The following is a 19,577-nucleotide window of genomic DNA, read 5'->3' on the forward strand; positions in this document are numbered from 1 at the left end:
AGTTCATTTAATAATATTCTATTTTATTGTATATATTTTTTACTCTGTTATTTTTATTGTATATACTGTGTATTTTTTATATTTCATATGTTTTACTCTGTTATTTTTATTGTATATATTGTGTATTTTTTATATTTTATATTTTTTACTCTGTTATTTTTATTGTATATATTGTGTATTTTTTATATTTTATATTTTCACTCTATTATTTTTATTGTATATACTGTGTATTTTTTATATTTCATATTTTTTACTCTGTTATTTTTATTGTATATATTGTGTATTTTTTATATTTTATATTTTTTACTCTGTTATTTTTATTGTATATATTGTGTATTTTTTATATTTTATATTTTCACTCTATTATTTTTATTGTATGTATTGTGTATTTTTTATATTTAATATTTTTTACTCTGTTATTTTCATTGTATATATTGTGTATTTTTTACATTTTATATTTTTTACTCTGTTATTTTTATTGTATATATTGTGTATTTTTTATATTTTATATTTTTTACTCTGTTATTTTTATTGTATATATTGTGTATTTTTTATATTTTCACTCTATTATTTTTACTGTATGTATTGTGTATTTTTTATATTTAATATTTTCACTCTATTATTTTTATTGTATGTATTGTGTATTTTTTATATTTAATATTTTTTACTCTGTTATTTTTATTGTATATATTGTGTATTTTTTACATTTTATATTTTCACTCTATTATTTTTATTGTATGTATTGTGTATTTTTTACATTTTATATTTTCACTCTATTATTTTTATTGTATGTATTGTGTATTTTTTATATTTAATATTTTTTACTCTGTTATTTTTATTGTATATATTGTGTATTTTGTATATTTAATATTTTTTACTCTGTTATTTTCATTGCTATACCTGTATCATAATTGCTGCTGTAGAGAAGAAATGGCCCCTTTCCCTTTATTACACTTAATTATAATTTATTCCACAGAGATAATTAAGCTTGAATTTAAAAGGGTTTTACTTAATATGACTGCAGCAAAATAAATGTATTCAGTGAAAGTCTGGAAGTGTGGATTGAGCTCCTCTCGTACTTTGTCCCACAGAAGAACATGCAGAGTGTAAAGAGGAAACGTTACCACATATGTAAATCAGCAATGAACAAAACAAACATTCATTTCTGTTTTATGGGAGGCAAATTTCACAGTGGAACTTTTTTCTGTATTGAATGAAACGTTCTCACCATAAATCATCGTTGACAGTGAGCCCTCTAATGTGGATCAACGCTGTGTTTTTATTCATATCTATGTTCATCTCTTCATATAAACTTTAAAGTAATGTGTCTCAAACTGCTTCAACCCAAAAAAAAAAGCACAAAATAAGCTGATTTCCCTTTGTTTCCCTTTTTAAAAACAACATTTAAAACCCGTTTCTTTGAGTTCCGGCTCATGAGTCTGCCCACGTCTCTATTGTATGTGTTCCTCTAATTATGGCCAACTTCCTGCCACCATGCCTGTTATTGTGTCGGCATCCTGGACTGGTTTATCCTCAAAGACATGTCAGAAAATAAGTACAGGTAGCTGCATGCAGAACATCTAAATATACGTGTATATATATATATATATATATATATATATATATATATATATATACACACACACACACACACACACACACACACACACATATATATATATATAAAATATATATATATAATTGTGTTTATGCAGTATGTATTATTTTTCTATTCAGTTTACTTAATACAAATAAAAATAAAAAATGACAGGGTGTAATTACACATTTGAACTTCTAACAAAGTGTTGAACATGTAAAACAACATTTTAATTTGTTTGTTTAAACTTTTCGTGAATACATTTTTCCGCCCTCTTATTTTGTAGTAAATGATACGGAGTGGAAAGAAACGCGCCCCAGCTGGGTTGTCCTCCGTAGAACTGTTGTCCCGCGTCTGATTGGCCCTCTGCGGTCACATGACGAGCCACTGCCTCCGTCATGAACCAGCGTCAAGCGGGAAGGAATAGAATCAAGGTTCCAGAAGCAGTTTTCAAAATAAAATCCCCTTTCCAGCATATTGCTCAATTTGTCTCATCTCCTGTTCAGATTCACCTTACTCCTGTTACTCTTACTTTAAAGCCAGATATCAAGATGTCCATACATACTGATGCATCAGTATGTATGGACATCTTGATATCTGAGGTCTGTAGAAAAGCTTGGTTTTGACAACTTTGATCACCTATTAGTGGTGGAGTTTCACAATATAAAGTACGCTTAAACATTTCCTTTTTTCCCAATATATAAGACTCTATGTCACCAAAATATCTCCTTTATAAACATCCAATTACTTAGTTTCACATATATGTGCTACACTGTATTTTAATTACTCAGGGATTTGCTTTGTTTGAGTTGTGCGGTTCTTAAAATGAACTAAACACAAAAGCATCAGAGCTAAAATATCAGTCAGTCAATGAATCAGTTCGTTTTTCAACTTATTCAGTCAGTTTTTAAGCAAAAAATTGCTTAAAAATTACCAGTTGAAGCTTCTTTAATGTAATGTGCTGAATGTAATTATAAAGTTATTATATTTTTCGGTGATGGACTGTTGGACAAATGAATCTATCAAATCAAGAAAGAGCAGATAAACTGATGTCAGTTGCAGCTCTTAAACTACTACTGTATATCTGACAGCCTTCTATTATTAAAAACCCAATTCATGCTCATTCCTTGCCTCCAATTTGTGGCCCTCGTGCATTAACATAACTGTAACAAGACACAAACTTTACTTGTTCACTTGTCCCCAGAAGTGACAGCATGGGGGAAGCCATATCCAAATGTGTGCTTTTATTTTGAAGGAAAGCGCCGTCTAACCGGTGTTTCCTCTTCCTCCTTGTGATTATTCCGACTTTAAATCGACCTCGCTCACATATTGCTGACGACTACTTGTGGACTTGTACACACTTCAAGAGAAGACAAGTGTCTCCACCTCGCTGCTGCTGCTGCTGCTGCTGCTGCTGCTGCTGCTGCTGCTGCTGTTGTTGTTGTTGTTGTTTTGCTACGACTAGCTAAGTAGCTAGTTAGCTCGCAGCGATGTCCACGTGTTGCAGGCTGCACGTGAAGGTGCGGACGACTCGGGGACTATTTGTCTCCAGACGACACACGCGGTTGTGTGGACATCTGCCGTTGAGTCGAAGCCTGAGTACCGGCTCGCCTCTCCGGACTGACTTCTTCAAAGGTGGGAAGACATCAAAAGAAGGAAGGAGCTAGCCCACTTCTCATCCAGACATCTGCATAATATTTGAATTATTAGTTTATCCGCATATGTATGCAAGCTGTTTGCAAAATCTGAAACTGTATGTTGAATTGTTATAACTCGCTCTACAATTCAGCATGCATATTATGTGTCATGCAACACTCTTACGGTTGTCCCCACTGCTCCTCACACCAACGTTACGGTAGATACTCCACTTATATGTCAGTGACGATGAAGGAGAGTAAAGTTCCTGCTTTTGTGGCTCAGACCTGGAGAGCCAGTTTTCGGCGATGAGGAAGAAGGCGTCGGACGCGCTGCCGGGCAGCAGCTGGAGTCCTCTGCAGACCAACCCGAACCTTCCTCCGGAGAGGGCCGACATCGTGATCGTCGGAGGCGGCGTGGTGGGCTGGTCCGTCGCCTACTGGCTCAAGCAGAAGGAGAGGGTGCGAGGAGGGGTGAAGGTTATCGTGGTGGAGAAGGACCTAACGGTGAGGCCCCAGGATTACATTCATTATATAACATTCAAAAAACACTTCATATGCACGATCAAACATCCTATAGGATAATCGCATCATTCAGTGATCTGTGTCACCTGTATTCTTGATGTTCTTTTGCTTTCATGGCGCCATCTTGTGATGAAATCAAAACAAATTAACCAATTATTAGAGATGTTATTGATCTCAGACTGGATCTCTGGATCCTAGAAAGTCTAGCGTGCAGCAGGCCTCTTCTTCTTCTTCTTCTTCTTCTTCTTCTTCTTCTTTTTCTTCTTCTTCTTTTTCTTCTTCTTCTTTTTCTTTTTCTTCTTCTTCTTTTTCTTCTTCTTCTTCTTTTTCTTCTTCTTCTTCTTTTTCTTCTTCTTCTTCTTCTTCTTCTTCTTCTTCTTCTTCTTCCACACGATCCCCTCATTGACGGCTTCCTTCCCGGTTCTCCTCAGTACTCCCAGGCCTCCACGGTTCTGTCCGCCGGAGGGATCCGACAGCAGTTCTCTCTGCCCGAGAACATCCACCTCTCTCTGGCCTCCGCGGACTTCATGAGGAACATCAACGTGGGTCACGTCTGGCGTCTGTCAGCTCCAGTCGATGAATGACGGCTCTTTAAATCATTAAACGTCACAGTGACTCGTTCATATTTTGAGTGTTGACCGTGAAAACGACAGAAAAGACTAAAGAAATTCAACAATTTGTCAGTTTGAGACAAATTATAAGAGAGTCATGAAATAGAATTAAAGGCTTAATAACAGAAACAGTAGTAAAACCATGTGAAATAAAAACTAGATTAATAAACAACAATGACATTTATATATCTTAAATACAATGTTATGAGTGGTAAATAAAATTACAACAAAATAGAAGAAGTTAGTTAGAATAAAATGTTTAAACTTAAATACAATAAAATAAGTGATAAATAAAATAATAAAAGAGAATAAAAAAAATCAACTAAAATAAAAATAAAAGATAAAATGTTTAAACTTAAATACAATAAAAAATAAGAGATAAATAAATGAACAATGAAAGAATAAAAAAATCAACTTAAATACAATAAAATGGGTGATAAATAAAAGAAAATAGAATACAATGTTTAAACTTAAATACAATAAAACAAGTGATAAATAAATTAACAATACAATTGAATAACAAATCTCTACTTAAATATAATCAAATAAGTAATATATAAAATAACAATAAAACATACAATCTTTCATCTTAAACACAAAAAAATGACGTGAGTAAAATAATTCAATAATAAAATAGACTGTTGAAGTGTTTTGTGACTTATTGTGTTAATGAGTAAATGACCCTCGTGTGTCTCAGGAACACCTCGGCGTGCTGAATGAAGACCCAGTGGACCTCCAGTTCAACCAGTCGGGCTACCTGTTCCTGGCCAGTGAGGAGGTGGCTCACATCATGGAGGAGAACTACAGCACCCAGAGGTGCTTCACCTAGCGGAGACTCTCCACTCAGAGATTCCAGTCGGACATTTTGACTTCAGGGATTATTATTCGCGGATAAAACGACCTCGCGTTGTGATTGCAGGAGCGCCGGAGCCAAAGTGTCCCTCCTCTCTCCGACGCGACTGAAGGAGAAGTTTCCGTGGATAAACACAGACGGCGTGGTGCTCGCTTCACACGGTGAGAGCAGAACACACACACACACACACACACACACACACACACACACACACACACACACACACACACACACACACACACACACACACACACACACACACACGGCTGATATTTAATCAGTCCTTAATGACTCATAGTGTTCAAGGTTTAACATCTCCTCTAGCAACAGTCAGCTGATGAGGGTCACAATGTGACGGCGCTCACACGCTGCCTGGGAAACGGTTTGACTCGTCGTCCAGATGTTGAAAACATCTGAGACAGTGAGAGAGAAAACATCAACGTCCATCAGCTGAGAACGAACGACGAGTTCATCTGTCAGAGGAACTCTGTTCAAGATCACGTCAACGTTCAAACAGGAGTTTACGGACCAGAGTATTTTGGTTGTATTTTTTTTTTTTTTTTTTTTGGAAAAGCTGTGAACACACAAACTTTTTCTAATTTTACAGCCGAACAGTGAAAGAAAATATGATCCTGAACACGTTTGAGACGAGAAATAAGCCGCGCAGTTGCAACAGTTCCACTGTTTGTGATTCCTCACTGTAGTTACTCATTTACACTTTATGATTCTAGTGAATTCATGAAGTGTGACACCAGTAAACCGTGTGTGTGTGTGTGTGTGTTTCTTACCCCTCCGTCGTGACTTGCAGGCTTGGAGAACGAGGGCTGGTTCGACCCCTGGACTCTGCTGAACGCCTTCAGGAGGAAGGCTCTCTCCATGGGAGTCATCCAGTGCTGTGGAGAAGTCACAGGTTTGTTACTGTGGTCCTCCTGACACCAAAAACATCCCGATGACACTGTGATTATTATGGAAGCCTGTTTCCGCCATTAAGAAAATAGTCACTTAAAAAACAAAAAAAAAAAAAAAAAATTGGGGGGGGGTATTTTTTTCCCGCAAAAAAACTCACCTGGATTTTTTTTTTCTTTTTCTTTTCACTTTTTTTCCGCCAGCAAAAAAACCCCCCAAAAACAACACTTTTGGTGCATCCATCTGTAACCATAACACTGATCAGATGTTTCCACTCACGAAATTATGAGATACTTTAACACAAAAGTCATAGAAGCAGCCCTTCACAGGTTACTAAAAAAAAAAAAAAAAAAAAAAAAAAAAAATTTTATGACAGAAACGGGCTTCCATAGCTTATTCTATACCTCAGCCTTCGTTTTACGTTCACAGTTACGTTAAGTTACCTTTTTATATTGAAATTGTGCAAAAAAACACAAAACAAATTCCAACCCTAGTCTCATTATTATTTATTTCCTCTATGTCTGTGTGAAATGTTTCTATTCCTTCCTCAGATTTAAAATACACAACCAACCGGGTTTTATCTGCTGATGGTGATGAAATGGACCTCAGGAGGATCAGATCTGTCAAAGTAAGTGTGTGTGTGTGTGTGTGTGTGTGTGTGTGTGTGTGTGTGTGTGTGTGTGTGTGTGTGTGTGTGTGTGTGTGTGTGTGTGTGTGTGAGAACACCTTTTATTATACTTAACTGTTGGTGATCACCAACATGTCAGGACAGTTTTCTTCTCCACGACATCTTTTTAAAAAAAGCGCAGCCTCTTGCCTCTTGGCGCAGCGTTGTTCATGATGGGATGTCCCGTGTTGAGCAGGTGCAGATGCCCAACAGTCTGGAGTACCAGCCGGTGGAATGTGCCATCGTGGTGAACGCAGCGGGAGCCTTTTCTGCTCGGCTGCCGGAGATGCTGGGAATCCCTCTCCCCGTGGAGCCGCGCAAAAGGTCGGCCGGCCGGCGACTTTTAAAGTGGCTTATTGTTCTCCTTTCAGCCCAATTACTGTCAAAAATGTCTCGTTTCCCTTTTGAAAGCGACTGGCAGCGCCTCTTACGGTGCAGCTCTTCAGCCTTCTGACGTTATAGTGCCGACTCTCAGCTTTAATTTGAGGGTTTTCGCGACAATTGCATCTGTTTGTTTTTTTAAAACACAGAGGGTACAAATCCAAAAATGGATGTAAAACACACTTAAAGCAAAGGAGAAACCAATGCTTTAGTGACGAGAAAGAACACGGGGTTAAAGGACCGCACCGCATGTGAGACGTCTCTTTGTTCAGGTATGTGTATGTGGTCCACTGTCCTGACGGTCCGGGTCTAGACACGCCCTTCCTGATCGACTACTCCGGAGTGTACTTCAGGAGAGAAGGCTTAGGAGGGAACTACATCACCGGCATGTCGCCGGAGGAGGTTTGTCGTACTTCTGAGCCGTTTCTTTTCATGATAAAAGAATTCCTAGAATATTCATTTATTCATTTTTTTTTTTTTCCCTCCTCAGGGGGAGGAGCCAGACACCAGTAACCTGGAGGTGGACCACCAGTTCTTTGAGGACAAGGTCTGGCCCAGACTGGCCTCTCGTGTTCCAGCCTTCGAGAAGCTGAAGGTAAGTTTATACCTCGGTTTATAACGGAGGCTTTATTCGTCTCTTTGCTTGGCGATCATTCTTTTCTGATGCTAGTCCACTTCATCGAATTACTCTCATTATTACAGTTATTTTATAGATTTTATTAAAAGCCAATACTGATATTATTGGTTGGTTGTTAAGCTTGTCCAAAGCCTCAACCTTTGCAGATCAAATTTAGAGTTTGATCACATCATTTAGCCAATTTAAATACAAAAAATTATCTTTTTTTATCAGTTTCAGCCCTTTTGTTGTCACTAAACTTCTCCTTGATGTGTCCGTTTTTAACGGGAAACTGTGCAATAACACAGTAATAACTAACGTCTGATTTAGAATATTGACATAACCGATCTCACAGGCGTTAACAGTGAAGTGCCTAAAGTTCTCCTTCTCTCGCTCCGTCCCCTCAGGTGACGAGTGCGTGGGCCGGTTTCTACGACTACAACACCTTGGACCAGAACGGCATCATCGGGATGCACCCGCTCATCAACAACATGTACTTCGCCACCGGCTTCAGCGGCCACGGCCTGCAGCACTCCCCCGCCGTGGGTCGGTCCGTGGCCGAGCTGATCCTGGACGGAGACTTCGCCACGCTGAACCTGAGCGGCCTCGGCTTCCGCCGCGTTCTGGCCCGGGAGCCCATGCTGGAGAGGAACATCGTGTGAGAGGGGGGGGGGGGGGGGAAGAGAGCCGCGACCCGGATGCCTTTTTTCACGCCGCTGCTGAACTCTGGTTAATAACTCAAAAACAAAACAACACTAACTTATTAAATACCAAGCCTCAGAGTACGTCCACATTACTCCGTTTTCGTTTGGAAACGCATATGTTTTGCTCCGGTCACACTGAGCGTCCGCACTACGCCGGGGGAGAGAGCACCGTAAACGGAGGAGTTTAGAAACGATCCCGAAGCCGGATAACTTTGAAAACTCCGGGTAGCGTATTCGTGTGGACGGACGGAAACGCATACGTTTTGGAAACGATGACGTAGACACCGGCGATCGACTACCAGGTTAATTTAACACAGACAACTGATTACAGGCATTGCTGACCTTGTTGTCTTTACTAGCAGCTGTTGTCCAGTTAAAGTCTGCATGAGGAAACAGCTGTTATTGTAGCAATCAGAGAGAGAGAGAGAGATTAAGTCTGAAAAATAAAACGTATTAAACTTTCCACGAACTGTATCTGTTTGAGTTTAAATTAAAGACTACTTTATTACTCTGGTTGCTTAGTTACAAAATACGACAATCTACTTCCTGTTTACATTGGCGCGTGCCCAGTGTACCTGAAGAGTCACGTGATATTCGTTTCCAGGCGTGTTAGTCTGGACGGAGATCGTTTTCGTTTGAAAACTCTGTTTCCAAACGAAAACGGAGTAATGTGGATGTAGCCTCAGAGGGAGCAGGTCTGGGACACCAAAGACTTCCTGTCTCCTGTGGACAGTCGGCGGAGGAAGAAGTACTCTGATCTCTCTAGTGAGAGTAGCAATAACACTAGAGTAGAAATACTCTGAATGCAGGACTTCTACTTGTAACAAAGTATTAGAATCTGGGTGAGAAATTCTTATAAAAAAAATAGGGACAACAAAATGTACATATATATATTTTTATATATGTGTTGCATCAGTGATATTTAAATACATTCACAGATGTTCAAATTGATTGAACTGACAAAAAAAGCATATGCTGAAAAATATGTAAAACATAAGCTGCAATTTATATGCAAAACATGTAAATGTATGAGTTGACTGTTTTTATATATTTTGCATTAATCTGTAAAAATGTAAACGGTAACTAAAGTTAACGAATGTAGTGGAGTAAAAAAGCTGCAATACCTCCCTCTGATGTGTAACAGAAAATGGAACTAGTACAAGTACCTCAAAATGTACAGTAGATGTGTTGTGCAAGTACCTCAAAATGTACAGTAGATGTGTATGTGTTGTTGTGTGAGACGTTGTGCACCAGATGGAGACATTTCTGTGATTCTAATACCAATGAACCCTCGAGGAGGGAGGGAGGGAGGGAGGGAGGGAGAGAGTGCTGAATAAAATAAAGAACCTTTTAAATCTTCAAGCTGTTTTAATTTCAGACTCCAAACTAAAGGGAAAACACGACTTCTCCTGGAACACGATTAATAAAAAGCCCATTAAATTATGAATGGTTTATAAAGACGGGATGAACGCTGCATCAATGGTACGCATATTAAATCATGGCGTCGGTCGGTCTTACAGGTTATTCACCCAATATTAACTTTGACAAGCTTAGTTAATATAGTCTTTAATACTTTAACTCCTACATTCCACTTTGCTCTGCTCTCAGGATCAACACTAACACTTCATTTCTTGCTGTTTAGTTCATTAAAGTAGAGTCATATCTGAATGATGACCTGATGGAAGTAGAAATACATATTGGTGTTTATTTACTTTGAGAATGAAAAAAAAAACTTGGATGAGGTTTGTTTCCAGACTTCTTGTCCTTTTACCGAAACTAAAATGTACTAAATGTACTGAGTTACAAATTACAAGTAGATGTACATTTGAAACCCAATTTCAGTGAAAGTAAAGAAGTTACCGTCAGTAAATTAAAGGTATCAAAAGTCAAATCTCGCACTACTATATATGACATTATTAAAGGACGCTCATGTCTTTTATGGTAAGTATGAAGTCTGCAGAACCGTTAGCTTAGCTTAGCACAAAGGCTGAAAACAGCTAGCCTGGCTCTGTCTCAACACAACTAAATCTTCCACCCAAAGCTCCTTAATTACCTCCTTTCTTCTGGTTTGTTTAATCTGTGCGAAGATGATAGGTTTTGCGCGGTGTGACGTCTTTGTTGGGGACCAGCAGCCGACCCATACGTGTTCCTTTAACCCGGAGAGGCTTCGTTTTACTGCTGTAGCTGCTTTGAGGTGGAGGTCGTTTTTGCTGCTTTACATACAGTTAGTTTAGCTCTGTGGGTCCCTCTAAAGGGCCGCGAGATGAACGCGAAGGGCCTGAGGTGTGTTCATGTCTTTATTTGTGAATTATCGGATACTTTGACTTCTTTGGGCGTTAAAGTCTAGAGGGGGAATGTCTGTTTGGAGGATCTGTAGAGCTTGATGGTGCAAACTGTGTTGTGGTTTTGTCATGCAACTAAAGAACGACCCCCCCCTCCACCCACATGTTAACTTCCTGCAGCAAAATGCAGCTCACCTGCAAAAAGAGAGTGACGCCTGCAGAGCAGAGCAGTCACTGGGGGAAAAGCAATTTAATTTGTTGCGTATCTAACCGTAGAAGTAGAGGGTTGAGAGTCACTTATTACAAGCTAGAGACACCATAATGCATGTGGAAGGGTTAGAAAACAACAGGAAATCAACATGAAGTGTAACTTCCTGGAGTCTCTGTAAACTTCAACTGGTCCTGTGAAGAATTTAAGTTTAGAAGCATGTTTAGGATGATTAAAAACACACCTTGAGGAATGTATTAAATATTACAATGTATTAAAATGTCACAGGATATTGATTTGTGGAATGTATTATATGTTTACAGTATATTTACTTGAAGAAGATAGTATATGTGTATCATGTGTTTACCTATTGGATGTTTTAACTAAATGTATAAGTGATGAGCTGTGAGGGAGAGACAGGGATTTTGAGAGAGGCTTTACAGATACTACCGTGATGAGTTTCAAGAGGCCGACTACAGGAACGCTGAAAGGTGTGAACACAGCGGGGGAAGGACAAGCAGAGATGTTGAGGAACACAGCCCTGTGGAACGAGGGGCGGACCGGGCCAAGGAGGTCAACCGAGAGTGGACACTGTCCGAAGCCGGGAGGGGACAGTTGGATTTCAGCCAATCACAGAGCTGATAATGGACTTTTACGGTTTCAGGAGGAAACTGTAGAGTATAAGACATTGTTGCCGAGGATTTCTCTGGAGTTATCGACGCTGCCATTTTGCAGTAAACCAGGGGACTGGGCTGCTGGGTGGAGCGTGATTTAACTCTGATCCGCGGAACATATTCTATCGATAGTGTACTTCAGTTTGTAATTGTTTAACTTCTGTTACTTATTAAATACTTTTGATTGTAAATCGGAACCAGCTGGTTATTTGATACGACTCTGTTGACGAAAAGTACAGTAGAGAGCGTGAGCTGCGGCCTTCCATAGCGAGAGAGGTAGAATTCCAACAGTCCCAACAAAGAAGTCCAGTCCTGCACATAACCCCCCTCCCCCCCCCCCGTCCTACATCAACAGCAATAAAAACCAGAACTTTTTCACACTTTGTGTGTGTACGGATTAAACAAACAATGTGCAACAAATTAATCTGTGAGCTTTAGAGGAGACCTTTGGTCAGAGCTAAGCTGTTTCCCCATGTTTACAGTATTTGTGCTAAGTTGAGTTCGCTCCATACTGAGCGTACAGATGTTACTCTCAACAAGAGAGCAAATGGGATTATTCCCCAAAATGTTTAACCTTTCCTTTATTAATGAGTCAGCAGTGATTTCGCCGTCGCCATCTTGGCTTTTTTGCAACCAGTGAACAGGAAGTGACCATACCTGGACTGAGGAGGAGTGACGTAGAGACGCCGTATAGGTCTCTGATAGAGACCTGTCAATCAGCGTGTAGCCCCGCCCCCTAAAGCATCCCCTGCTTTGTGGTCTGTGTGACTCTAAATGGAGCATAATGTACAAAATGAACATCATGCTGTATTGAAGAAGACTTGAAACTAGAGATTGAGACCATAAACTCATGTTTACAATGTTTACTGAGGGAATAAATCAAGAGAGTAGTCGAGTCATTTTAGACTAGACTTCTATACGACCAGAGGAGTCGCCCCCTGATGGACACTAGAGAGAATGCAGCTTTTTAGATACTCTCACATCGGCTTCACAGAACCGGAGGTTGCCGCCTGCCTGTCACTCATTGCTCGTCTTCCACCAGCTGCTATCTTAACAGCTGTGAGTCTGAACAATATGTAAATAAAAAACAAATGTTTTTATTCATATGATCATTTTGGGTGTCTTAGGAGGTCAGTGTTGACGGCTTGAAGACTTTCTTGCTGGAGTTTAGCCACTTTCATTGGAGAGGACTTGGCAACCCTGAGCTGGTTTTTAGGATTTTAAATCTAGTGTACTCTTGTCTAGTGTTCTCAAGACTCGTGTGTTCATATTGAACTTGGCTGTTGTGGCACAAAGTTAGTACAGAGGCCTGTAAAAGTCTGAATGAATTAATACAGCAGAAACACAGAGTGCCTCGTCATCCATCTCCCGCTCCCTTCATTTACGTCCAGTCAATGGCATCAGTGTCCATCGCTGAGGGGCGTCGTATCAATTCAAACTCTCTTATATCATAACCCATCACGGAAATATGCAGCCTTCTGCAGCCAGGAGGATACGGCGAAGACATTTTGTCCCTGCAGCTCTTCATTTTGATGCAAATGTGAGGCGGCCCTTGTGGGTTCGAATGCGGTGGCGGTGGCGGTGGTGGCGGCGGTGGTGGTGGTGGTGGGTGGGGGGAACCAGGGGAAACGCAATTGAGGGATTTCTTTGAGAGGCCCGAAGCAAATCCCAAATGTTCTCAGGGCTGAAAACAAAAGCAGCATGGGTGCTGCACCGGCCACGAAAGGCCCCTTCAATGGGCGCACCTCCTCGCCACACAAAGGCACACGAGGGCCGCATGTTCCTCTCCTCACGTCGGGGACACATTTACAGCCCGAAGTCACCGGCGCCTTTTTTTGTGGCGACTGCTCGAAGTGATGAAGGGAGCCACCGTGAAGCGACGCCTGGCGGGAGCCTCCCTGGCTGGCTCCGCTGTCTGTGTGAAGCCAGTGTACACGGTGGCATGTGGCTGGGATTAGGGCATTTCACTGTGGATTAAAATCTTTCCAACGCCTGCGTGGACGCTCGCTGGGAGAAAGTCTGAGTCTGAAGTGCCAAGCGGAGATCCAGCGAGCACTCTGGGCCCCGTAGCAGGTACTGTGAACTTTTCTCTGCTTCTTTGAACTGATTGTGGATGAATTGATTGACTTTTTCAGACTTTGTGTCCAGATCTTGTCAAACAGTGCTTTTAATTCCTCTAACAACCCAACGCACACAGTGTTGTTTTGAGTGTTTTGAGTTCAGCTGCCTAGAGGAAAGTTACTTTATGATTATAAACGTTCTCTAGCAGAATATTACAAAACAACTAAAGGTTGATACCAGTACTTTTAAGCCCTCATTAAAGGCTCAATAGCTGGAGAACAACAACAATAGCTCAAGTAGTTCTCCTTGTTCGTCGTGATGAGGACTTAATGAGAACAATACTGTTGTGTGATCAAACGAAGATGACAATTATTCTTAATGTCGAAAACTTTTGTATTCCAAAAATGTTTGTTTTTCAAGTTCGAGCACCATTTCTTCTTTTCAAGGGTTTTCTGAAACGTAAATCTTGAGTCCGTTATGTAAGACTCAAAGTGGACCTCGTGGTTCAAACTGCACAGACCAAGAACTTGCATTATTCTGTTGTAGGCCCGTACTAATCCACTGATGGACAAGGGAAATGAACGTCTTTAAGTCACTGTTTGTTTCTCTTGTGTTGTGACTGACACACGCTCTCTATCAGAGAATAGTGCATTTGTTGGGGACTATTTTCAGCGGCGGATTCGTACACATTTGACGCTCCAGTGAGTGTTTACAGCAGCGTGATGTGTTTGGACCTCTGAGACACAGAGGAATAAGATATATAAGGTTTCAGTTACACAGACAATACGTGGAAACACAATGAAAAACAAATTTGTGGTTGTTAACGTGAATTGAACAATCAAATAAATGCAAATATTCAACATGTTTTTTTATATAACGTGTTTAAGGCTCTTGGTTTCTTTAGGGTTTTTTCCTGATTAAGACTTAAGTCTAACTTCGTCGTACGCTGCACAGATTGTGAAGCCCTTTGAGACAAATTTGTGATTTTTGGGAACATGGACTTGACTTTGACTGATCCACATGGGTACTGATCTCCGGTTCTCTTCAGCTCCAGGATGTTCCAGGTGCTCCAGGGTCACATCCAGCCGGCCGGACACCGAAGCCGCAAAGCTCGCCTGGTCAGCAAAGACGGGCGCTGCAACATCGAGTTCGGCAACATCGAATACAGCAACCACCTGGCGTACATGGTGGACCTGTGGACCACGTTCGTGGAGATCCGCTGGCGCTTCGTCCTCCTCCTGTTCGTGGCCTCGTTCACCGGCAGCTGGTTCATTTTCAGCCTGCTGTGGTACTGGATCGCAAAGAGCAACGGGGACCTGACGGGCCAGAACCGCACCGACGGACACGTCCAGTGCGTAGACAACGTCAACGGCCTCATGACGGCGTTCCTCTACTCCCTGGAGACCCAGACCACCATCGGGTACGGCGGCAGGGCGCTGACGGGCCACTGCGCCGGCACCGTGGCTCTGATCATGGTCCAATCGCTGATCGGCGTCTTCATCAACTGCTTCATGTGCGGCGTCATCTTGGCCAAGATCTCCTTGCCCAAGAACAGGGCGAAGACCGTCACCTTCAGCGACACGGCCGTCATCTGCCTGAAGAAAGGAAGCCTGTGTCTCCTGATCAGAGTGGCGAACCTTCGCAAGACCTTGTTGATCGGCAGCCAGATCTACGGCAAGCTGCTCCGGACGACGACCACACCGGATGGAGACACCATCATTCTGGACCAGGTGGACATCGACTTTGTGGTGGACGCCGGAAAGGACAACTTGTTCTTCGTTTGCCCGATGACGCTCTACCACGTGATCAACAGATCGAGTCCGTTCTACGAGCTGTCGGCGGACTCTCTTCCCCAGCAGGACTTTGAGTTGGTGGTGTTTTTGGACGGCACGGCCGAGTCCACCAGCTCCTCCTGTCAGGTCCGAACCTCCTACGTCCCCCAGGAGATCCAGTGGGGGTACAGTTTCCTGCCCATCATCTCCCGCACCAAGACGGGGAAGTACCACGTGGACTTCTCAAACTTTTCCAAAAGCGTCCAGGTCACCACGCCGCACTGCGTCCGGTGCTTCGAGACGGACGGCGACCAGAGAAACCACAACAGCAGCCACGACGGAGAGAACCACAACCAGCAGCAGAAGTCGGGGATCGACAACTTGGGGTTCCAGGTGATCGACATTCACGACGCCGTGGACGTCACCAAGATGTGAGCGTTGCGAACCCTCGCGAATCAGGAAGTGAGGAATAAAGAGTCGAAAAAGCCACTTCCTTTTGAAGCAAAGTTTCACCGTTTAGTCAGACTCTCTTGACGAGGAGAAAATATCTGCTTCCTCCACTGAATATTTGAGTTAATCTAGTTTTTAGCTTTTTTTTTTTGCCTCGAACAGCAGAAACAGTCAAAGTGTGGATAAAAACTCAGACATGAGCGAGAGTTAAGCTCTTTGCTCAGCAGCTCATTACAGTCAAAGCACCTTTGGGACATGTGACTTTGTCTAGGTAATGTGTGTTTGGGGGGGGGGGGGGGGGGATTGAAGTTTTGACGCATGAAAAAAGTGAAAGGGGTAAAATACTGGATGGCACAGTGGGTACTTCTTGAGGAGATTAATGCCTGAGCCCATTATAATAAGAACTGTGTGCTATAAAGTCTGTGGAAGGAAATAAGAAGTAGGACAGGCCTTTGGAGTTTTCTCATTAGTCCAACTAAAACACTAAGTGTAAGCCGTCATAGTTAGGAGACTGTGGACATAGCTGCTAAATAAATGAGGTTATTTTAATTGTGACCGGTCTACATGTTTCTACATCATATACTGTTGTAACACTGAAACTTCTTCTCAGGGAAAATCACAACCTTAGTAGGAATAAACCCTTTTTTTTCCACATTTGTGTTTATTCTTAATGTGTGTTTTTGGAATTCTACACGTTGAATATGTTGTCTGAATATGCAGGAATATCAGAGTTATTATTAATACTGGCGGGATTTGAAAAGTATATTTACTCAAGGGCTGATTTTCATTTAAAGTTAGAGATACTTTTACTTTACTTCAGTACAGTTTTTTCAATTTTATGCTACTTTATAAGGCTGATTTTATATATATATATATATATATATATATATATATATATATATATATATATATATATATAATATATATATATAATCTATAATAACACTAAAAACAGCCATCCAGCTGCAAAATAAGTACTTTTACCTTTTGATATTTAAAAGTACATTTTGACAATAATACTTCTGCACTCGTACTTGAGTAAGAGTTTGAATGCAGAACTTGTACTTGTCACAGAGTCAAGTACTGTACTGAAGTACAATTTTGAAGGTATTTGTACTTTACTTGGGTATCTCCAGTTGAAGCTACTTCTACTCTGCTTCATTTCGTAGGCGAACATTGTACCTTTTTTTACTCCACGACATTTATTTGACTTTGCAGATTCACATTATTAATAACAACTTATAAATAAACTAATAGATGCTGATGTGTCATTATGGATTAAGCTACCCAGCAGTATATAATGTCACTATAATTCGCTGCAACATTATGACGCTTACACTTTTAATGCATCCATGACTATAATCCACATATTTCTGCATTTGATGTACTTTTACCTTGAAACAGAGTGTTTCCACATTGTTGAATTTCTATTTTTCATGAGAGTAAAAGATCCGAATACTTCTTCCACCACTGCTGGTTATGATTTTCAGCATCAATTAAAGTGAATTTACCGGCCTGCCCACCAGAGAGCATCAGAGAGCTGCTACGATTTAGCACGATTAGCATAAAAAACATTATTATAAACAATTAATGCTGCAATAAAACATGTTTTCTTTTTGTATTTTCAAGATGTCCCAGTTCTGCCAGCAAACTCTCTTTCATATGCTCTGTGATGTTTGATATAAACTTTTGATGCTCACCCCCCCCCCCCCCCCCTGCAAAACATCACCTGATACAGTCGCTCACCTCTTCATGCTGGACCCTGAGTGCGTCTCTGCAGGTGATCCAGCGGTGTGAGTTTTCATTTAACTTAAAGACATTTTTCTTTTTTTTCTGTCAGTGAGGCAGATTCCTCTGGAATAGCTTTGCATCCCGTTCGGATTAACTGGGCTTCATCTGCATAACAGTGAAAAGAAAAGTGTTGAGAGAGGATCGGCACAGCGAGTCTGAAGCTGCACAGAAGAAGAAAGGAGAAAGGAAATGATGAGAGGGCCGAGTGAGGAGACGCAGCGGAGTGTTTTAATCTGACAGAGCCACTGATGATACGTGATGGAGATGGAGATACAGGAAATATATATATATATATATATATATATATATATATATAGAGAGAGAGAGAGAGAGAGAGAGAGAGAGAGAGAGAGAGAGAGAGAGAGAGAGAGAGAAAGAGAGAGAGAGAGGAGGAAGAAGTACTCACATCCTTTAAGTAAGTACAAAAAAAAAAAAGCAATATGCACAGTGTAGAAGTACTCTGCTACAAGTAAAAGTCAAGTACACGTCCTAATAATACTGATACATTAACACTATGAAATTACAAATGATGTCATATTTGGTATCTGATCAGTGATGGAAAGTAACTGAGTACATTTATCAAAGTACTGTACTTGCGTTTAAATTTGAGGGTACTTGTATTTTACTTAGTCTTTCCATTTTCTGCTACTTAATACTTCTGCTCCACTACGTCTCAGAGGGAAATATTGTACTGTTTACTTCAGTTTTTATAGAATAAGTAAAGTAACTTAAGTTATCAAATAAGTATAGTAGAGTAAAATGTACAATATTGGCTTCTGAATTGTTGTGGAGAAGAAAGAAATACTGAAGTAAAGAACATGTAAGGTTACCTCAAAATGATATAAATACTTATGGGGGCAGATTTACCATCCAAATGAGGAAAACTACACCGTGTTTGATTGTGTTTTATGCTACTTTATACTTGTAGTTTTACCGCACTACATTTATTTTACAGCTAACTTTAGTTAGCTTACATGAATTACCTGCTCTCCTCAATTTGCTCTTTACGTCCTAACGTTTCTACGCGCTGTCAGTTTGGGTAACGTCGGCCATCTTTACCTCGTTGTTCTGCTGCGTCCATGTTTGGACGTCTGCCAACTACGAGCCAGTGAGGACAAAGGTACTTGAGCAATAGCCAATCAGATTGCAGCACGGTACCAGGCGATGATAGCACCACCTATTGGATGTTGAGTACATAATGTCAGTTTCCCAGCATGCCCGGTGGTCCTGCTTCTGTCCTTCTTACGTCCTAGTGGCCGTCATTTTAAAGCCACAAACTCAAACATGGCGTCAGAAATGGACCTTTGATTTAAAGATTTATCACATTATTGAGCTCTCACATGCTTTTTGTTTGCTATTGCTAGCTCCGATGAAGCTCAGTTGGCAATCCGATTGGCCAATCATACATACATAAAAACCAGTGGAGCTAACATTAGCACAGTACATTAGCACACTGTTATCTAGCATTAGCTCTTCTATGCTGTGCTAGCTACTGGAGGTATACTGACCGTTCCTTAATTTCATTGTCTTGATCTCCAGGTGATGTGATAGTTCACTTGAACAGTGAGATCTGTATCTTTAGCTTCTATCTTTATCTTTTTAACCACTTTTACACTTTAGGAAAAATGTGATAATTTTCAGGGAGTGCAGTTAGTGACAGTGTGGGCTCCACGGTAGCAGCGGGGACCAGCATTGAGTCAATACAAACTCGTTTTTACCGACACATCGTCCATTGTAGAGACGCCCAATCTGGCAAAAATCTCTTTGGCATAAAATGTTCCGACCCACATACGGTTATTTTCTGGAAAACAGGAAATTATGAATATATGACAGACAGGAAAAAGG

The 19,577-nt window shown here is 40.8% G+C and overlaps 2 protein-coding genes across 2 annotated transcripts; both read left to right on the forward strand.

The window, feature by feature from the left end:
• Positions 1–2,933: 2,933 nt before the first annotated feature.
• Positions 2,934–8,957, forward strand: foxred1 (FAD-dependent oxidoreductase domain containing 1). Its single transcript, XM_068734984.1, has 11 exons — positions 2,934–3,232; positions 3,518–3,738; positions 4,188–4,298; positions 5,065–5,183; positions 5,287–5,381; positions 6,029–6,130; positions 6,678–6,754; positions 6,990–7,117; positions 7,447–7,576; positions 7,665–7,769; positions 8,198–8,957. The coding sequence occupies exons 1-11, from the start codon at positions 3,088–3,090 to the stop codon at positions 8,450–8,452; spliced, it is 1,488 nt and encodes a 495-aa protein (XP_068591085.1). The 5' UTR covers positions 2,934–3,087; the 3' UTR covers positions 8,453–8,957.
• A 4,541-nt stretch (positions 8,958–13,498) lies between these two features.
• On the forward strand, positions 13,499–15,974 carry kcnj1b (potassium inwardly rectifying channel subfamily J member 1b). The gene is made up of 2 exons (XM_068735001.1): positions 13,499–13,731; positions 14,768–15,974. The coding sequence occupies exon 2, from the start codon at positions 14,775–14,777 to the stop codon at positions 15,924–15,926; it is 1,152 nt and encodes a 383-aa protein (XP_068591102.1). The 5' UTR covers positions 13,499–13,731; positions 14,768–14,774; the 3' UTR covers positions 15,927–15,974.
• The last annotated feature ends 3,603 nt before the right edge of the window (positions 15,975–19,577 follow it).

Source organism: Cebidichthys violaceus, unplaced genomic scaffold, assembly GCF_023349555.1.
Source record: "Cebidichthys violaceus isolate CVI_PGR_0920_01 unplaced genomic scaffold, fCebVio1.0.p SCAF_69, whole genome shotgun sequence".
Taxonomy (NCBI): Eukaryota; Metazoa; Chordata; class Actinopteri; order Perciformes; family Stichaeidae; genus Cebidichthys; species Cebidichthys violaceus.

Coding starts and splice junctions, on each gene's coding strand:
- foxred1 (XM_068734984.1), top strand. CDS start 3,088: ATGTCCACGTGTTGCAGGCTGCACGTGAAGGTGCGGACGACTCGGGGA. Junction 3,739..4,187: donor TGGTGGAGAAGGACCTAACG/GTGAGGCCCCAG, acceptor GGTTCTCCTCAG/TACTCCCAGGCCTCCACGGT. Junction 4,299..5,064: donor ACTTCATGAGGAACATCAAC/GTGGGTCACGTC, acceptor CGTGTGTCTCAG/GAACACCTCGGCGTGCTGAA.
- kcnj1b (XM_068735001.1), top strand. CDS start 14,775: ATGTTCCAGGTGCTCCAGGGTCACATCCAGCCGGCCGGACACCGAAGC.